The sequence below is a fragment of the Melanotaenia boesemani genome, chromosome 13 (genome assembly GCF_017639745.1).
Source record: "Melanotaenia boesemani isolate fMelBoe1 chromosome 13, fMelBoe1.pri, whole genome shotgun sequence".
Taxonomy (NCBI): domain Eukaryota; kingdom Metazoa; phylum Chordata; class Actinopteri; order Atheriniformes; family Melanotaeniidae; genus Melanotaenia; species Melanotaenia boesemani.
Genome location: NC_055694.1, coordinates 24,165,943 through 24,180,362, shown reverse-complemented (window position 1 = coordinate 24,180,362; position 14,420 = coordinate 24,165,943). Strand labels below are relative to the sequence as shown.

The 14,420-nt window shown below is 39.5% G+C and overlaps 1 protein-coding gene across 1 annotated transcript; it reads left to right on the top strand.

Moving 5' to 3' along the window:
* The first annotated feature begins 292 nt into the window (after nucleotides 1-292).
* Nucleotides 293-14,318, top strand: brpf3b (bromodomain and PHD finger containing, 3b). Its single transcript, XM_042003548.1, has 13 exons — nucleotides 293-639; nucleotides 1,611-3,166; nucleotides 3,386-3,542; nucleotides 3,681-3,812; nucleotides 4,108-4,236; nucleotides 6,079-6,391; nucleotides 6,771-7,061; nucleotides 7,746-8,345; nucleotides 8,814-8,895; nucleotides 8,976-9,064; nucleotides 9,184-9,278; nucleotides 9,374-9,528; nucleotides 13,048-14,318. Exons 2-13 carry the CDS (start codon nucleotides 1,635-1,637, stop codon nucleotides 13,229-13,231), a joined length of 3,759 nt encoding a protein of 1,252 aa, XP_041859482.1. The 5' UTR covers nucleotides 293-639; nucleotides 1,611-1,634; the 3' UTR covers nucleotides 13,232-14,318.
* The last annotated feature ends 102 nt before the right edge of the window (nucleotides 14,319-14,420 follow it).

The following is a 14,420-nucleotide window of genomic DNA, read 5'->3' as shown; positions in this document are numbered from 1 at the left end:
TATATATATATATATATATATATATACATCCTAACATATAGTTACAGTTGACAATAGATCCATGACAACTATTTGAGCTTGTGTGTCCCTTTGTCAGCAGTTCATAGTCACAATATGTCAAGCCTTATTTTTATTTTATATAAATTCTAGAAGACTTGAGGCATTTGATCTCATGTCAGATATACTTTGAAATTTTAACTGTAGAAATTGTCATTTTCAAACATAAAAGTTAAAATGACAATATTTTGAAGTCACAAACCGGAAATCATGCCTTTGCAATGGCTGGCATTGGTTTAGCATCTTTTCAAGATTCCAAACAGCTAGCCAACTAGCCGAAAGAGGCTAATATTTTAACCTCACAGCATAAGCTATCTCTTTGGTTATTTGTGCAGATATATAATTCTTGTTTTCAGTTCGTCTTGAAGATTGCATACAGGCTTCCCAAATGTCGTCTTGCGAAGAAAAGGAAGCATTTTAAGATACCAAAGTGTACGGGTAAATCACAAACTGTAGTAGGCTAACGGTTGCTATTAGCCCCGAAAGTGTTGCAAGTGAGACGTCCGGCTAGGCAACCATTACAGTATTAGCAGCTTCAAATCGCCGGCTGTCGAGTACAGTGTCAGTCAGTTGCCATAATAGGTAAGATAGTCTAAAATTCGTACCCTATTGCCCGTTCTACAGTGTGAAGCCGTCATGAATTTTAATTTCTTTTTTTACCTGGGAGCGGTTTACTATCTTAATTATTTTGTCAGTGTAAAAAAAAAACAGCTAATGTTAGTACTGCTCATCTTGTAAAGTTAGCAAGCTAGCTAGTTATTTTTACTTCTCACGGTACTTTATGTCAGAGAACTGTCACATTACCATGACATTCTTATCCTGATTTGACATGAAAAGCATTTGATCTTTTCCATTGAACTACTGTCAATATGTAAACCACATTAGAGCGTTTCACAGTTTTTCTTTTAAACTGTAAATATGGCTGACATTTTACTCCTAAAATAAGGACAGAGATGTGCTGAGACTCGGGTATTTACAAGCTGATTGGCTCTCCGATTACTCAGTCAAAACCTTCCTGAAAGCTGATTGGATATAACCTATAGCAAACACACACAGGCCGCAAACCATTTGTGATATAAAATCGAGGAAAAAAAACATCTAATCATTTAGTTTTACAGGCTGGTTGTGTTTTGATAGTATCTACTACCCCTTGCTTGACAGTCAGCAAGCTGTCACTGTAGTGTTTGATTCATTTAGTTGGTTTGGCTCACTGAAGTTTTTTAAAGTTTAATGTGTGAAAAAAATGGTTACAGGTGGTACTGATAATTACTAAAAACGTTGCAGTAATCTTCAGCAGAAGAGTTATTGATCGATTCAGCGTGTCAAAAGATTCAGTTCTGTTGCCTAAAGTATGGGTGTTGCTGAGGCACAATTTCACATTTGGCTTGCTAGCTGTTTTAAATAGATAAGAAAAAGTTACAGCTGCCCTACATTTATTTTAAAGCCAAGCAATAACAAAATACATAACAGAAATGGAAAGTGTTCTGTATTAACAGCATAGAGAGAGGAATTATGATGATGATTACTGATCTTACATATTTTTTAACTAACAGGAGGAAAGGTGTGACTAGTGGCCTATGAGGAAGCCACGTCGAAAAGGCCAAGGGGCCGGAGGAGGTGAAGTAGATGTCAAAAAGTCCAATGGGACGGTTGGCGGGCGTGGAGGTGCCCGTCAACGATCTCCATCCCCTTACAGCCTTAAAGCATCTCCAACCAGAGAAACGCTTACCTATGCCCAGGCTCAGAAGGTGGTTGAGGTGGAACTGGATGGTAGGCTTCACCGCATTTCCATTCTGGAGCCTTTGGAGGTCATTACAGAAGATGAAATGATGGCTCAAGATATCAGCGAGTGTAACAGCAACAAAGAGAATAGTGAACAGTCATCCTCTAGGATCAGCAGCACCCAAACACCCCGTAAACCCATCACACCAAGAGGCCGCAGGAAAGACTCTAAATGCTCCTCTGTCAGGTCACCGCAGCCTTCCAAGAACCATCGGGCTAATTCTCATCCCCAATCACCAGAAAAACTTAACAACTCACACTGTCATCACATTTCTCTCCCTGAACCTAAATTTCGTGTTCTGGAAACTTTCTTACCAGTTGAAGCACCTCCTCTGCCTGCAGCATATTACCGCTACATTGAACGTTCAGCTGAGGAGCATGAAACTGAGGCAGAATATGACATGGACGAGGAGGACACTGCCTGGCTGGAAATGGTAAATGCTGACCGGACATCGGAGAGTTTCTCAGCTGTCTCATCAGACACTTTTGAGCTGTTGGTAGACAGGTTGGAAGAGGAGGCATACCGAGAAGCCCGCAGTCGGGCACCTTCACAAAGCACTATTGACGATGATGCCTTCTGCTGCGTGTGCCTGGATGACGAATGCCTCAACAGCAATGTTATACTCTTCTGTGATTCCTGCAACCTAGCTGTGCACCAGGAGTGTTATGGAGTGCCCTACGTCCCTGAAGGCCAATGGCTATGCCGCTGCTGCCTCCAGTCCCCTCAGAAACCCGTTGACTGTGTTCTGTGTCCAAATCGTGGTGGAGCTTTCAAACAAACAAGTGATGGCCGCTGGGCACATGTGGTCTGTGCTATATGGATCCCTGAAGTTTGCTTTGCAAACACTGTGTTTCTGGAACCAGTGGAAGGGGTCAATAACATTCCCCCAGCACGCTGGAAACTGACTTGCTACCTGTGCAAGCAGAAGGGCCGTGGTGCATCTATTCAGTGCCACAAGGCCAACTGTTACACCGCTTTTCATGTCACATGTGCTCAACGTGCTGGTTTGTTTATGAAGATTGATCCTGTTCGGGAAACAAATGTAAATGGTACAACCTTCTCAGTTAAGAAGACAGCGTTCTGTGAAGCTCATTCTCCGCCAGGACAAGAGACTTCAGACTACGAGAGTGAAGGACGAGTGGTGGGCAGCAGAGGGAGGGCTAGTAGAGGGCGGAGTGCTTACACAGAGGGTCCAACTACACCAAAAAAGGGCAAAAAGTCTGAAAATGATACTAAGATGGATAAAAAGAAAGGGAAAAAGAATACAGACTCAGCACAGCAAACTGGTTCCCCTCAGGTGATAGTGCCTCGCATACCCACAAGCAGGTAAAGTGATCTTTTATTTTGAATCAAAAGTTTTGTTCTGTAAAAAATATTTGAATAGTTTTTTTGGTTTTATTTGCCAACATTTAACCAGTATCATGGAATTTTCTTTTTAATAAAATCATTGTGTTGTTTAGCCTGAGATGGTGAAAACATCCCCTTTAAAAATCATCTATTTAGTTAAGATTTTGTAAAATAAACACTTCTTCTTGTGTTTTACAGGCTGAATATTATCTGCAAAGGAGTCCTCCTCCAAAGGAAAAACCAGTTCATGCAGAGGCTGCATAGTTACTGGTTACTAAAGCGTCAGTCGAGAAACGGTGTGCCGCTGGTTCGGCATTTGCATTCTAATGTCCAGTCCCAAAAAAATACAGAACAGGTCAGGACAAAGTGTTTAAACAATTTCTGTTGTAATGATTACAAACAAAATTGTGCTTTCAGAGACCAGTTGTTTTGTCAATTTATACATTTCTAAGACAGTGTTTCTGCAAGCTTTAAACTGAGTTGTCCTTTGTAGCCTGAAGTGGATGAGAAGATTTCTGCGGCAAGAGAAGCACTGAGGTATTGGCAGAAGCTCCGGCATGATCTTGAAAAAGCCAGACTGCTGGTGGAGCTCATTCGCAAGAGAGAAAAGTTCAAAAGAGAGCAGGTAACACACAGTTTATGGAGAGATCATATTTACACGCTGGAATGCTTCATATTAAATCTTGCTGATTCAACATTTAACTTTTAAAAAAACAAGTTTGAATGTCTGGATCGTACTATTTTTAAACAAAAGTAGAAAAATGTCCAGCATATACGTGGAGATGCCAATGCTTCTCTGTAATTTTAAGTTCTCATGTGGGAAGTTATGGCACATTTCCTCATATTGGCACACATTACCTTAATTCATCTCCTTGACATCAGACGGATTTTATTTATTTTTTTTATTTTTATTTTTTTAGGTCAAAGTTCACCAGGCATCTCTAGAGATGCAGTTGACTCCGATGCTTGTGCTGCTGCGCTCCACTCTGGACCAACTTCAGGAGAAGGACACAGCCCAGATTTTCGCTCAGCCAGTTGACTTAAAAGAGGTCAGATATTAGTTCTGTTTGTAATTAATAAAATACAAATAATAGAGACACTTACACACAGGTTTTATTCTGTCAGGGAAGTGGGAGGCCCCTCTGGTTCTGGAATTGTGTGTTTCCAGTTTTTTCTTTAAATATGTTTTCAATAATGTGACACCAAGTGATGTAATGATGTACGTACAGTGTACGTGAAAATACACATTTCAAAGGCCAAAAAAAGCAGTGGGGGACCAAAGTTTTTTTTTTTGTCTTTTGTTTTTTTTTGTTGTTGTTGTTGTTGGTAGTTGTTGTTGTGTTTTTTTTGTTTGTTTGTTTTTGTTGTTTTTTTTTAAGAAAAAAAGAGAGAGGAGAAAAAAATAGAAAGGAAAAGGAAAAAAGGTGACCAAAGTTCTCTGTTTTTGGAGGTTTCAATAGGTTAGCCACGGCATTAGCCATGCTAGCTGAACTTATGCTACATTGCTGTCAGAGTTACAAACTATGACATTAAATGAAAATACTTTATTTATCCCCACAGAGAAATTGTAATGTTGTAGTATTTTTTTATTATTATTATTATGGATAATTAAGTGACAGTTTGTGGCCGTCTTATAGCCAGAGGGCTGCTGGTTCGATCCTTGGCCTGTCGAGTGCATGTCGAGGTGTCCCTGAGCAAGACACCGAACCCCAAATTGCTCCTGATGGGTCGTGGTTGAGCGCCTTGCATGGCGGCTTCCGCCATCAGTGTGTGAATGTGTGCGTGAATGGGTGAATGTGATGTATAATGTAAAGCGTTTTGGGTTTCATCCCAGGTACAGTAAAGCACTATATAAATACAGACCATTTACCATTACCATTTAAAAGTGCATCATTAGCATTTATGAGTTAGGAAAACAGTATGAACAGAAATCAAAGTCTTCTCCCTGATGCCTCCAAACATCCACGTTGCAGAATTAGTTTGCAGTAGTTTAATGACATTATATGTTTGTTTTATAATGTGCACTGAAACGCTGTTAGTATTACATTTTGTTCCCATGAGATATTGTTGGTATTGAATATTAGTTAATAAATTGATGATATAATGGGGCATGAGTGTAGTGGAAAGCCTTCTAGGATTTACTTGCAAAGCTCCAAAGCTGCCCACATTCCTCCAAATATGTTTGGAGATAAATTAATAATAGAAGAATTTCTGTGTAGAATTCAATCATTCAATTCCTTGAAATCTGTGCCTCCTCCTGCTCTGAAAAATACTTTTAGCTGTTTACAAGTTCAACTATTTGTTCCAAGATAATCCCCTACATCACTGAATGTTTGCTTTCAGTGAAAAGCATTTGAAGTAAAGGCTTCATAGTTTCATATTACAATTGCTAGAACTAGAAATGACCTCCAGACTAATTATGATATGACCAGTTGTTTTCAACAGCCTACAACATACATGAAACTCAGACTGGTGAGCAGAAATTAATTCATTACTGTAGGATGGAGATGAATGTATCATATTTTCTAATTTTGGAGAATGAAAGACAGATATCCAAAAACCAGTGCTCCTCAGACATTTCAGCTATTGTAGTTTTGTATCTGCACAACTGTGATTTGGATATCAATGCAGGTTATAAATATTAATGGGACTTTTAAAATCAGGTTGTCCAAAATAGTGGTTCCCAAATCACGTCTCTGTAAGATACTATGACAGCTGTTAAAATACATAAGCTTTGCTCCCAGCTATTTCTTTCTACCTGGTCATACCTACTGTTGGTCAATGACTGGCACACAGGATTATTATACTGTACTCTTTATATAAAGTGGTCTTTTTGTTTGATTATACAGTAGGTTTTACACATGGATAAATCTTATGTTTTTTTTCTTCAGGTTCCAGACTACCTGGAGTTTATTAACCAGCCAATGGACTTCTCAGCTATGCGCTCTAAGCTTGAAAATCATACCTATCGCTCAGTGGCTGAGCTGGAGGCTGACTTTAATCTCATGGTATCAAACTGCCTCCTCTACAATGCCAAAGACACAGTCTTCCACAGGGCAGCACTGCGTCTTCGAGACTTAGGGGGAGCCATACTGCGCCATGCCCAACGACAAGCCACCAACACCGGCCTCGACCTGGAAACTGGCATGCACCTCCCAGAGTCACCCCAGAAAAGAGACTTTTACAGCTGCACCTGGGAGGATGGTACGTCAGACTTCAGTGAACGCTTTCATTTCTCAGTGTGTTTTCTTTTTCCTTTCCTCTCAGTGTCCTTATTTCTCTGACTCTAGTGTCAATTTATTTGTCACCAGTTCAGAATCTGCCTGCTGAAGATGTTTTTTTTAAACTTAATTACTGTAAACTATATAAACTACATCTGTAGACATTATATTTATCTGTGGTAAAATGATACCCAGTTTGTAGAAGTTATGGTCCACTTGTACAGCAGCATCTACTTTACATATTTTACCTGTTATATATAGATATTGACGTTGAAGCTGATGACAGGAACCTGTGATCATTCATGACTGTCAACCGTCCACGTCAGCTTAACCATTTAGGATTAAATTCTTGCCATGTTCAGTTGACAGTGTGCTGGATCCAGACAACCGACTCCATATGACGGTGGAAGAACAACTCAAGGAGCTGCTAGAAAAGCTGGACTTTGTGACATCCATGCGGTGCAGTGGCGCCCGAACTCGGCGCATCCGCCTGCTTCGTCGCGAGATTAACTACATCCGATACAGGCAGGGTCATCACCCCCGCAACAGTATCCACAATGGACATCTTAAAGAAGATGACGAGGATGAAGATGACGAGGAAGACAACAGCAAAGAAACTAAGGCAGATGATGCTCTTTCTTCGTCAGACAAAGGTTGGTGGTTGAAAGCACCAGTGTGTCAACAGTCTGAAATTGTCAATGCATGAACCTGTTAAAACCACTTTTTTTTTTCAATGAGACCAGTTGTGAACATGAGCTAACGGAACATTGTCCTCAGGTAATTGAGCCAGGGTCCCCCCCACGCACCAACCCCAACCACCCCACTGTCTCCAGTCTAGTAAGTAGGGGCCCACAGAGTCTCGTTAGCCATGGCTGCCTCACAACTCCTCTCTCCCAGTGCACTCTGTGTCTGCACCTCCTCTGTACATCACTCTCATGGACTCACCACTCTCCATTGGCCACGTACAATCATGCCATATCATCCCACTTCTGACTACAGACTAGTCCAGTTGGACAGTCTATGCTACCATAGAGGTCGACGGTAAAACACCTGTGGTTTTAGTCATGAGAAACTGCCATGCTACCATGTTGCTGGTGTACAGTTGTGAGAGCAACGTTATTTATCCACTTGTCTTGATAAGGTCCTCCATATTTAACTGAACACCTCAACTCTTTTTGGGCTGTGATTAAAGTGTAACAATGAAATGTAAATCATGAAGTGACACCATTTTCCAGTGTGAATACTACACCACCACATCACACTACATACAAAATAGACGTTCAGTTAGGTTAAGTGCTGAGTGAGACTAAGTTGTATTTGTCTGCTTAATCTTTCAGAAGACCTTAAATCCACTTCTCCCCCGACACTGGAACCTACAGGGCCAGCTCCTCCTCCACGACTGGGGGATGCACCTCTGGAACCTCCCACGCTGCGACCAATCACAAGGGAGCCCCAGTCCCCCAGCTGGCCCTGCAAGCGCCTTAAAATGGACAGTGACCTCCAAAACAGCGCAACAGAGAACATTAATTGCACTAAAGCACAGGAGCGGTTAGCAACACCGCCTCCCACTTTGCACAGCGAAGGACAGGTGATGGCTAATGGCCTGCCACGGCTCAGTGCCCCCCCACGGCCCACCACCGGGGGAGTTGGACGACGGACCTCTGTATTGTTTAAGAAAGCAAAAAATGGAGCTAAGCTTTTCAGAGAGAGGGATAACACTTTGTTGAATGGGAAGGGTCTGCAGGATGAGAATACGAGTAACTCTACAGCACCCAATTCTACATCGAGCACTCCATCCTCCACACCTTTGTCCACTCCATCCAAGACCCCCCAGAAAAGCCCAGGACCCCCCACACTTAACGATCCATGGACACCTAATCGGGATATGTGCTTAGATGCTGAGCTGGACAGTAAACTGAATCATACACTGGAAAGTGGTGAGGAACTTTAATAAGTTACTGGTGTTAAACACATTTTCTAACAAAGGTTAAAGGTTTTCTGTTTAAAGAGAGATTTTGTAAATTATTAGCCAAAAAACTCATGTGATTACTTGCTGAATTCTATCTGAAATAAGGTAGCAATAGTTTGACTCAACAACCCATGCTTTAGTGAATGAACATGTCTGAACATGGCATGTTTGTTCTGTTTAGCAAGCTAACACTGATCTGGCCTGAATTTAATTTTAAGTAGCAATCACAAATTCTTTGAATGCTTTTCTTGGCTTCAGAAAAACTGTGCTATTTGTTTACTAATCCAAAGAAAGCTCTATAATGCAGTCGTGTTGTTTCATTGCAACTATAATAAGGTTAGTGATAACTAATGCTTAGATAACCTCTTTTTGTTTTTCCTTCCTGTTCTCATTATTCAATAACGACTGTTTTTTTATTTCTTTGTCCTTCGTTTAGGACTGACAAATGGCTGTGACAGGCATAAAGACGGCGGGTCAGACTCAGAGTCCAGTTCATGCCCAGTCCTCCAGAAAGAAATGTAAGACATGTTTGTTGGTGTTGCTTCTCTGGATTTCCTAATGATCGAGTGCTTTAACATTGTAATGTACTGTCCTACAGTAGCTCGCCTCCCAAACGAAGCCTCGGAAAACCATCTCTTTCCAAAGTTCCTCTTCTGGAGATAGTCAATGGGGATTCAGATTACACTGGTACTTTTCTTTCTTTTTACTGAAATTTGACCTAATTCACCTGACATCATATTAAACTTTTGTACTGTTCATTTTCCTAATATTTACAAAATGATTTGAGTGTCTTTTTTGTCTTGTAGGCAACTGTAGCCAAACTTCAGATGATGACACAGAGCTGGAACCTCTAAACCTGGTGTGGGCCAAGTGTCGGGGATATCCCTCCTACCCTGCTCTGGTAATAACCAGCTTTACCTAATATTACCATTTTATATGAGCTGTTAGAAGATGTGTAGCTCCAGATTCCCTATTTGACTGTTTTATTTGTTCCAGATCATCGACCCAGAGATGCCTGAAGACGGAGTGTTGCACAACGGAGTGCCTATTCCTGTCCCACCCAAAGATGTCCTTCATCTGGGGGAGCAGAGGCAGGAAGAGACCAATGAAAGACTCTACCTGGTGCTTTTCTTTGACAACAAGCGAACCTGGTGAGTTTCAGATATAATCAGGTGCTATGATGTGCTCAAGGTTGGCTATAAAGACTTGTTGCAGATCTTTTGTCTGAAGGAATTCCACAAAGCTGCACTAAAAGAAAGTAGAACACAGCCTAATCAAAGATAATGGATATAATGTCAGCAATTATTTACTTTCTTTGTTATGAGGTTATAAGGTTTTTATTCTTGAAGCTCTTTCTGTGCTCCCATGCAAGGGGGTGCTTGATGACTGCCACAAAAAGCATCTAAAACCTGCCCCTGTAGAGAGAAATGGTTTTTATAATGGAGTGAAGGGTATGAAAATTATTACAACAAAAAGCAAGACTGATTATATTTCTTTGCATGGTTAAGTCAAGCTGCAGTTATAACTTCACAAAGCCACTTAATTAGATTACTGTCCTTATCCCAGTATGCAAGATAAGGAAGAAAATCTTTTTACTGACTGAAGTTTTACTCTAAGATAGGTGACGATATGCATCCTTTTAACTTGTTGGTGCCGGGGTTCTTGTTGTTTCCAGTGGACTTATGTCATATTTTTAGTTTTGTATTTTTTCCAAGACTGTGCACGCAATATTTGAAGTTTAATAGTTCGTACACAGAACTTCTAGAGCTTAAATTTATGCTTTTTTGTTTTTATGTAAATGTATTTTCTTACATTTATTATATTTTTGTTGTGTTGTTGGGATTGTGTTATTTTTGTAGTGTTTTGACTTTGACTTTGTGTTTTTCCCACTCTTTAGTATTGAAAATAGTATTGAATATCGAGCACCATTCTTACTATTGGTATCGTGTTTGAAATTTTAGTATCGTGACAACCATAGTGCCCAGACCAGATTGAGTCCCAGTTAACATATACAGGGGTGATGGGAATCCATCACCATGTCATAATTTCGGCCAGTCTGTGGCAATTGGTGATGGGAGGAAAAAATGCAGGATGCATGCATGCAAGTAAAATAAATAAATTGTTAACGACCGTAGCCATCATTTAACCGTTACTGTTACTCCAAACACTTTGCCTCCGTTGTTGCCAGTTAGCTACACTTATGTGCTTTTCTGCAACCAGTTTGGCAAGTGACAAAACTGCAATGTCTGCTCCAAATTAGTCTATTAGTGGCATTTATGGCAAGCCTTATGAGATCTGGTGCAGAAAATTAAAAGGACCGGATAACTGTTTCTGCACATTATGCTTCAGAAAACTATTAAAAAAAAGTTTTGTCACGGCATGAGTGGGACACCGTTCATAAAACGGCTGTGCAGTCTTTACATGTGACTCCTTTGCCAGGGGCTACAGTCACCTCAAACTTCCATAGAAAGCCTGGCTTTGGTTTGCTGTAGTTTAACAAGAATGATTTGTTCGTCTATTAGATGAATCTGCACTTCTGTTCTTTAAGTTTCTCGTGTAAGAAGCAACTTGTAGGCATCATCATCATGTTTGGTTGGACAACTGGCCCTTCTAGTGAGGATCCGCCTTCTTCCTCCATCTAATTTATCTTTTTAATGGCTGAAAAAGCCAATTGCAAATTAAAACTCAATGTGTATATAAACAATACACGATTCAATATATTATCTGACCAGTTTTAAGTTAGTTTTTATTACTATTTGCTCATGAAATCCACACTGAATACCCCCTTCTCCTGGGATCAAAGTTTTGAACAACACAAACTGATGGTTTGATCCAGAAAATATTCAAGATTAGATTATGTAATCTAATCAAATTACAAAATCTTTTTTTTTTAACTACCCATTTACAAGACTTAGTCCAATCCACATAACTTGTATGGCAGCAAATATGATAACCTTTATCTAGATTAAATCTTTTGAACAACCGGGCCCTGGTGGATCAGGTTCAGAAATCTAGTGAGTGTCAAGATTAAACAAGGGATGTCTTCTCTAAATCATTGGTGCTGTGCAGGTGTTGGATAGACAGGTTTACCTTTTAGGAGCCATGAATGTGGTGAAGGGAAATTATGAACAGTTCTGAAATACAAATCAGAGCAGGACCGTTCTCTAACCAGGTGGTTGACAGGTGATAGAAAGGATTTATGTGCAGGGGCGGGTCTAGAAAAGTTTTGATGAGGGAGCACTGACCAGGAAAAGATTGAATTTGAGATTTTAAAATCTTTTTTAAAGCCTAGATTTTAGCAAATAATTAGCTGATTATTGTAACTTAAGCAGTCATCAGATATTAAATTTGGAAAAACATACAGCCAATTATAAATGTCAGTGTTGATGTAGAACAACATATAGAAGTGCATTACTGCATGCTACAGTCATGGTGTAGATCTGTAGTTCTGTAAATGAGTGATAGTTGAACTTCATTGTCAGACATGATAGTCGTCAGATCGGATGCATTGATCAGTGATGGATGTTCCTCTATCTGACGTCAGCTTGCATCCGTAGCTGGCTTGACAGTACTGAGGCATCCCAGTACAGAACAGCTTCTGGTTACTGATTATTTGACCCATTTACTTTTGTTGCTGATTTCACTATATTTGTGGGTCTAGATTTAGACTGAACGGTAAATGTGCCAAACCCTGCAGCCATACTGTATCTGATGATGCTACCAAGAACAGCATTATAGAAAATGAGCATGATCTCAGGTTGGATCAAAAACAGTCTGTATAAGAAATGGAGCCTTCGAGGGGGTCTGCAGTACAGATAATTAACATGAGCACTCCAGCAAAGGGTATAGTAATATATTCATTTTGTCAATGGCAACTTGGAAAACTTTATTTTTGAATATTAGAAGTATTACATGTATGAGGACCACATTGTAGTGACATGGAGTATCATCATTTTTTTATATTGCTGTACCATAACTATAAATCTGAGTTTGCCAAAGAACAGGCCAGTGGTTAAAATGGTTATTTTTTAAAATGATCTCTTGCAAATTTTAAAATTGTAAATTTTTGCTTAGAACAAAACTTTTTTTAAATATAGAAATAGTCGGATGTTGTTGAGGAATAAGTTAAAATGTGTTCTGTGTGATATTGTGATGAAATTTTAGATCGATTACAGTGGTATCCATTCTGGAAACCTCCAGGTTCAGGATTTTTATTTATTTATTTATTTGTTTGTTTGTTTGTTTGTTTTCTCTGCATATACATGCAAGAGAAATCCAACTTCAGACTGGATTATCAGGATGTGTTGGTCAGACTTTGAAAAATCTGTTAATGGGATTTTGGTTGGACAAAAGCACTTTTGTTCAGACCGACATGATAATTCCATTTTTATTGATCTTCTAACAGTGTCGTATTGAAGCAAACATTAGGATTAAAGGTGTAACTAAGATGTGATAAGATATCATTTTATTTAAAAAAAATTTGGTAGAAATCCATGCTTTAGTTCGTATTGCAGTCTTTTTTTATTTTGTGTTTTTTTTTTGGGTTTTTTTTGTTTTGTTTTTTTTTTAGTTTACATCAACATTTCAGATTTGTTTGGCTAAATCAGACAAGTCTACATCCATCAACATTCATGCTCTAATAATATTTATCTCTGTCACCGGCGTTGTAGGCAGTGGCTTCCTCGTGACAAGTTGACTCCTTTGGGTGTAGACGACACAGCTGACAAGCTGCGCGTCATGGAGGGCCGCAAGTCCAGCATCCGCAAGTCTGTGCAGGTGGCGTACGACCGGGCCATGATCCATCAAAGCCGAGTGAGCCACAGCCACTGCTTTGTGACCTCTAACTACCTGTAGGGGGCAGCTCCCTCCCATGAAAGCGGCAGGTGGTCAGAGTCCTGCTGCCAGTTGGATTTGTATTCACACTGGGGTCTGTGGAGGTTGCAGCACTGAATCCTAAACTGCAGTTCGTTATCAAACCACTAGTGTTTGACACACAGAGCAGCGCCGCTTGCCTTCGTGTTCAAGATGTGTAAAAGAAGTTACCTTAAGCCCCATGTTGCTGCAGTCGGTAAGGTAAATTTCCCCATTCAGGGATGTATCGAGGTGGCTGATTACTTCAGATGGATGCCATTAATATGTCTGGATCAAATATAGAAAAGATCCCACTATTTTATATAATGCTACTGCCAAGGGATCAAAATGTCCGAAGAAAGATTTGGCATTTATATGAACTGCAGACGACAGATGAATGGATCACTGCCATCTTTTATACAATAGCTTTTTTTTTTTTTAAATACATTTTAATCTTTTTCAAAAGACTCTTGTATATTTTAATAGCACACTGTGTACATATGTGTTTATTATCTAACTCATATTAATTTAATGTTGCCGTTTTAAATTGCGTATTTCAATCAACCCACAAGTGACGAAGCGAGGCTATGTATACTTGTGAAGCTGAAATAATTCCTGACTTGCTGCCGTGTACTTAGCTTGTCTCCAATGTAATTTCATTGTGTTTTGTGTGTGCACTGTGTGTATTCTCAGCATACAACACAATGAGCCATTGTTCTTTATATTTGAATTCTCTTTTTGATACAGAGAGAAATAATTTATTTATGAAATGCAAAACTATAGAAATAAAGCTATATTGGTTAAATTGAGAAATCTTATTTAAAACAAATGTAGTGAAGTTCTAAAAACATGCAGCCCAATATTTTACCACAAAACTTCACGTTTGCTCTATTTTGATTTTTACTCAAGACCAACCATCATTCTTTGACGTTGATCCCTTTCATGGTTTTATTTATTACTCAGAGCCCTGTTTTATCAATGAAAAAGTACATCTTCATCAACTTGTACTACTGTTAATTTACTTTCTCACTGAATTTTGTCTCTAAGCAGTTATTTCCTGATTTGGGGAAATAAATGTTAAATTAAAGCAGAAGGTTTTGTGTACTTCCCTTCTTTTACATTTAAAGTCCTTCTTGTATTTCATATATTAATGTTTTCCCAGCAAGGATGCAGAACTTCAACTGGCATGATC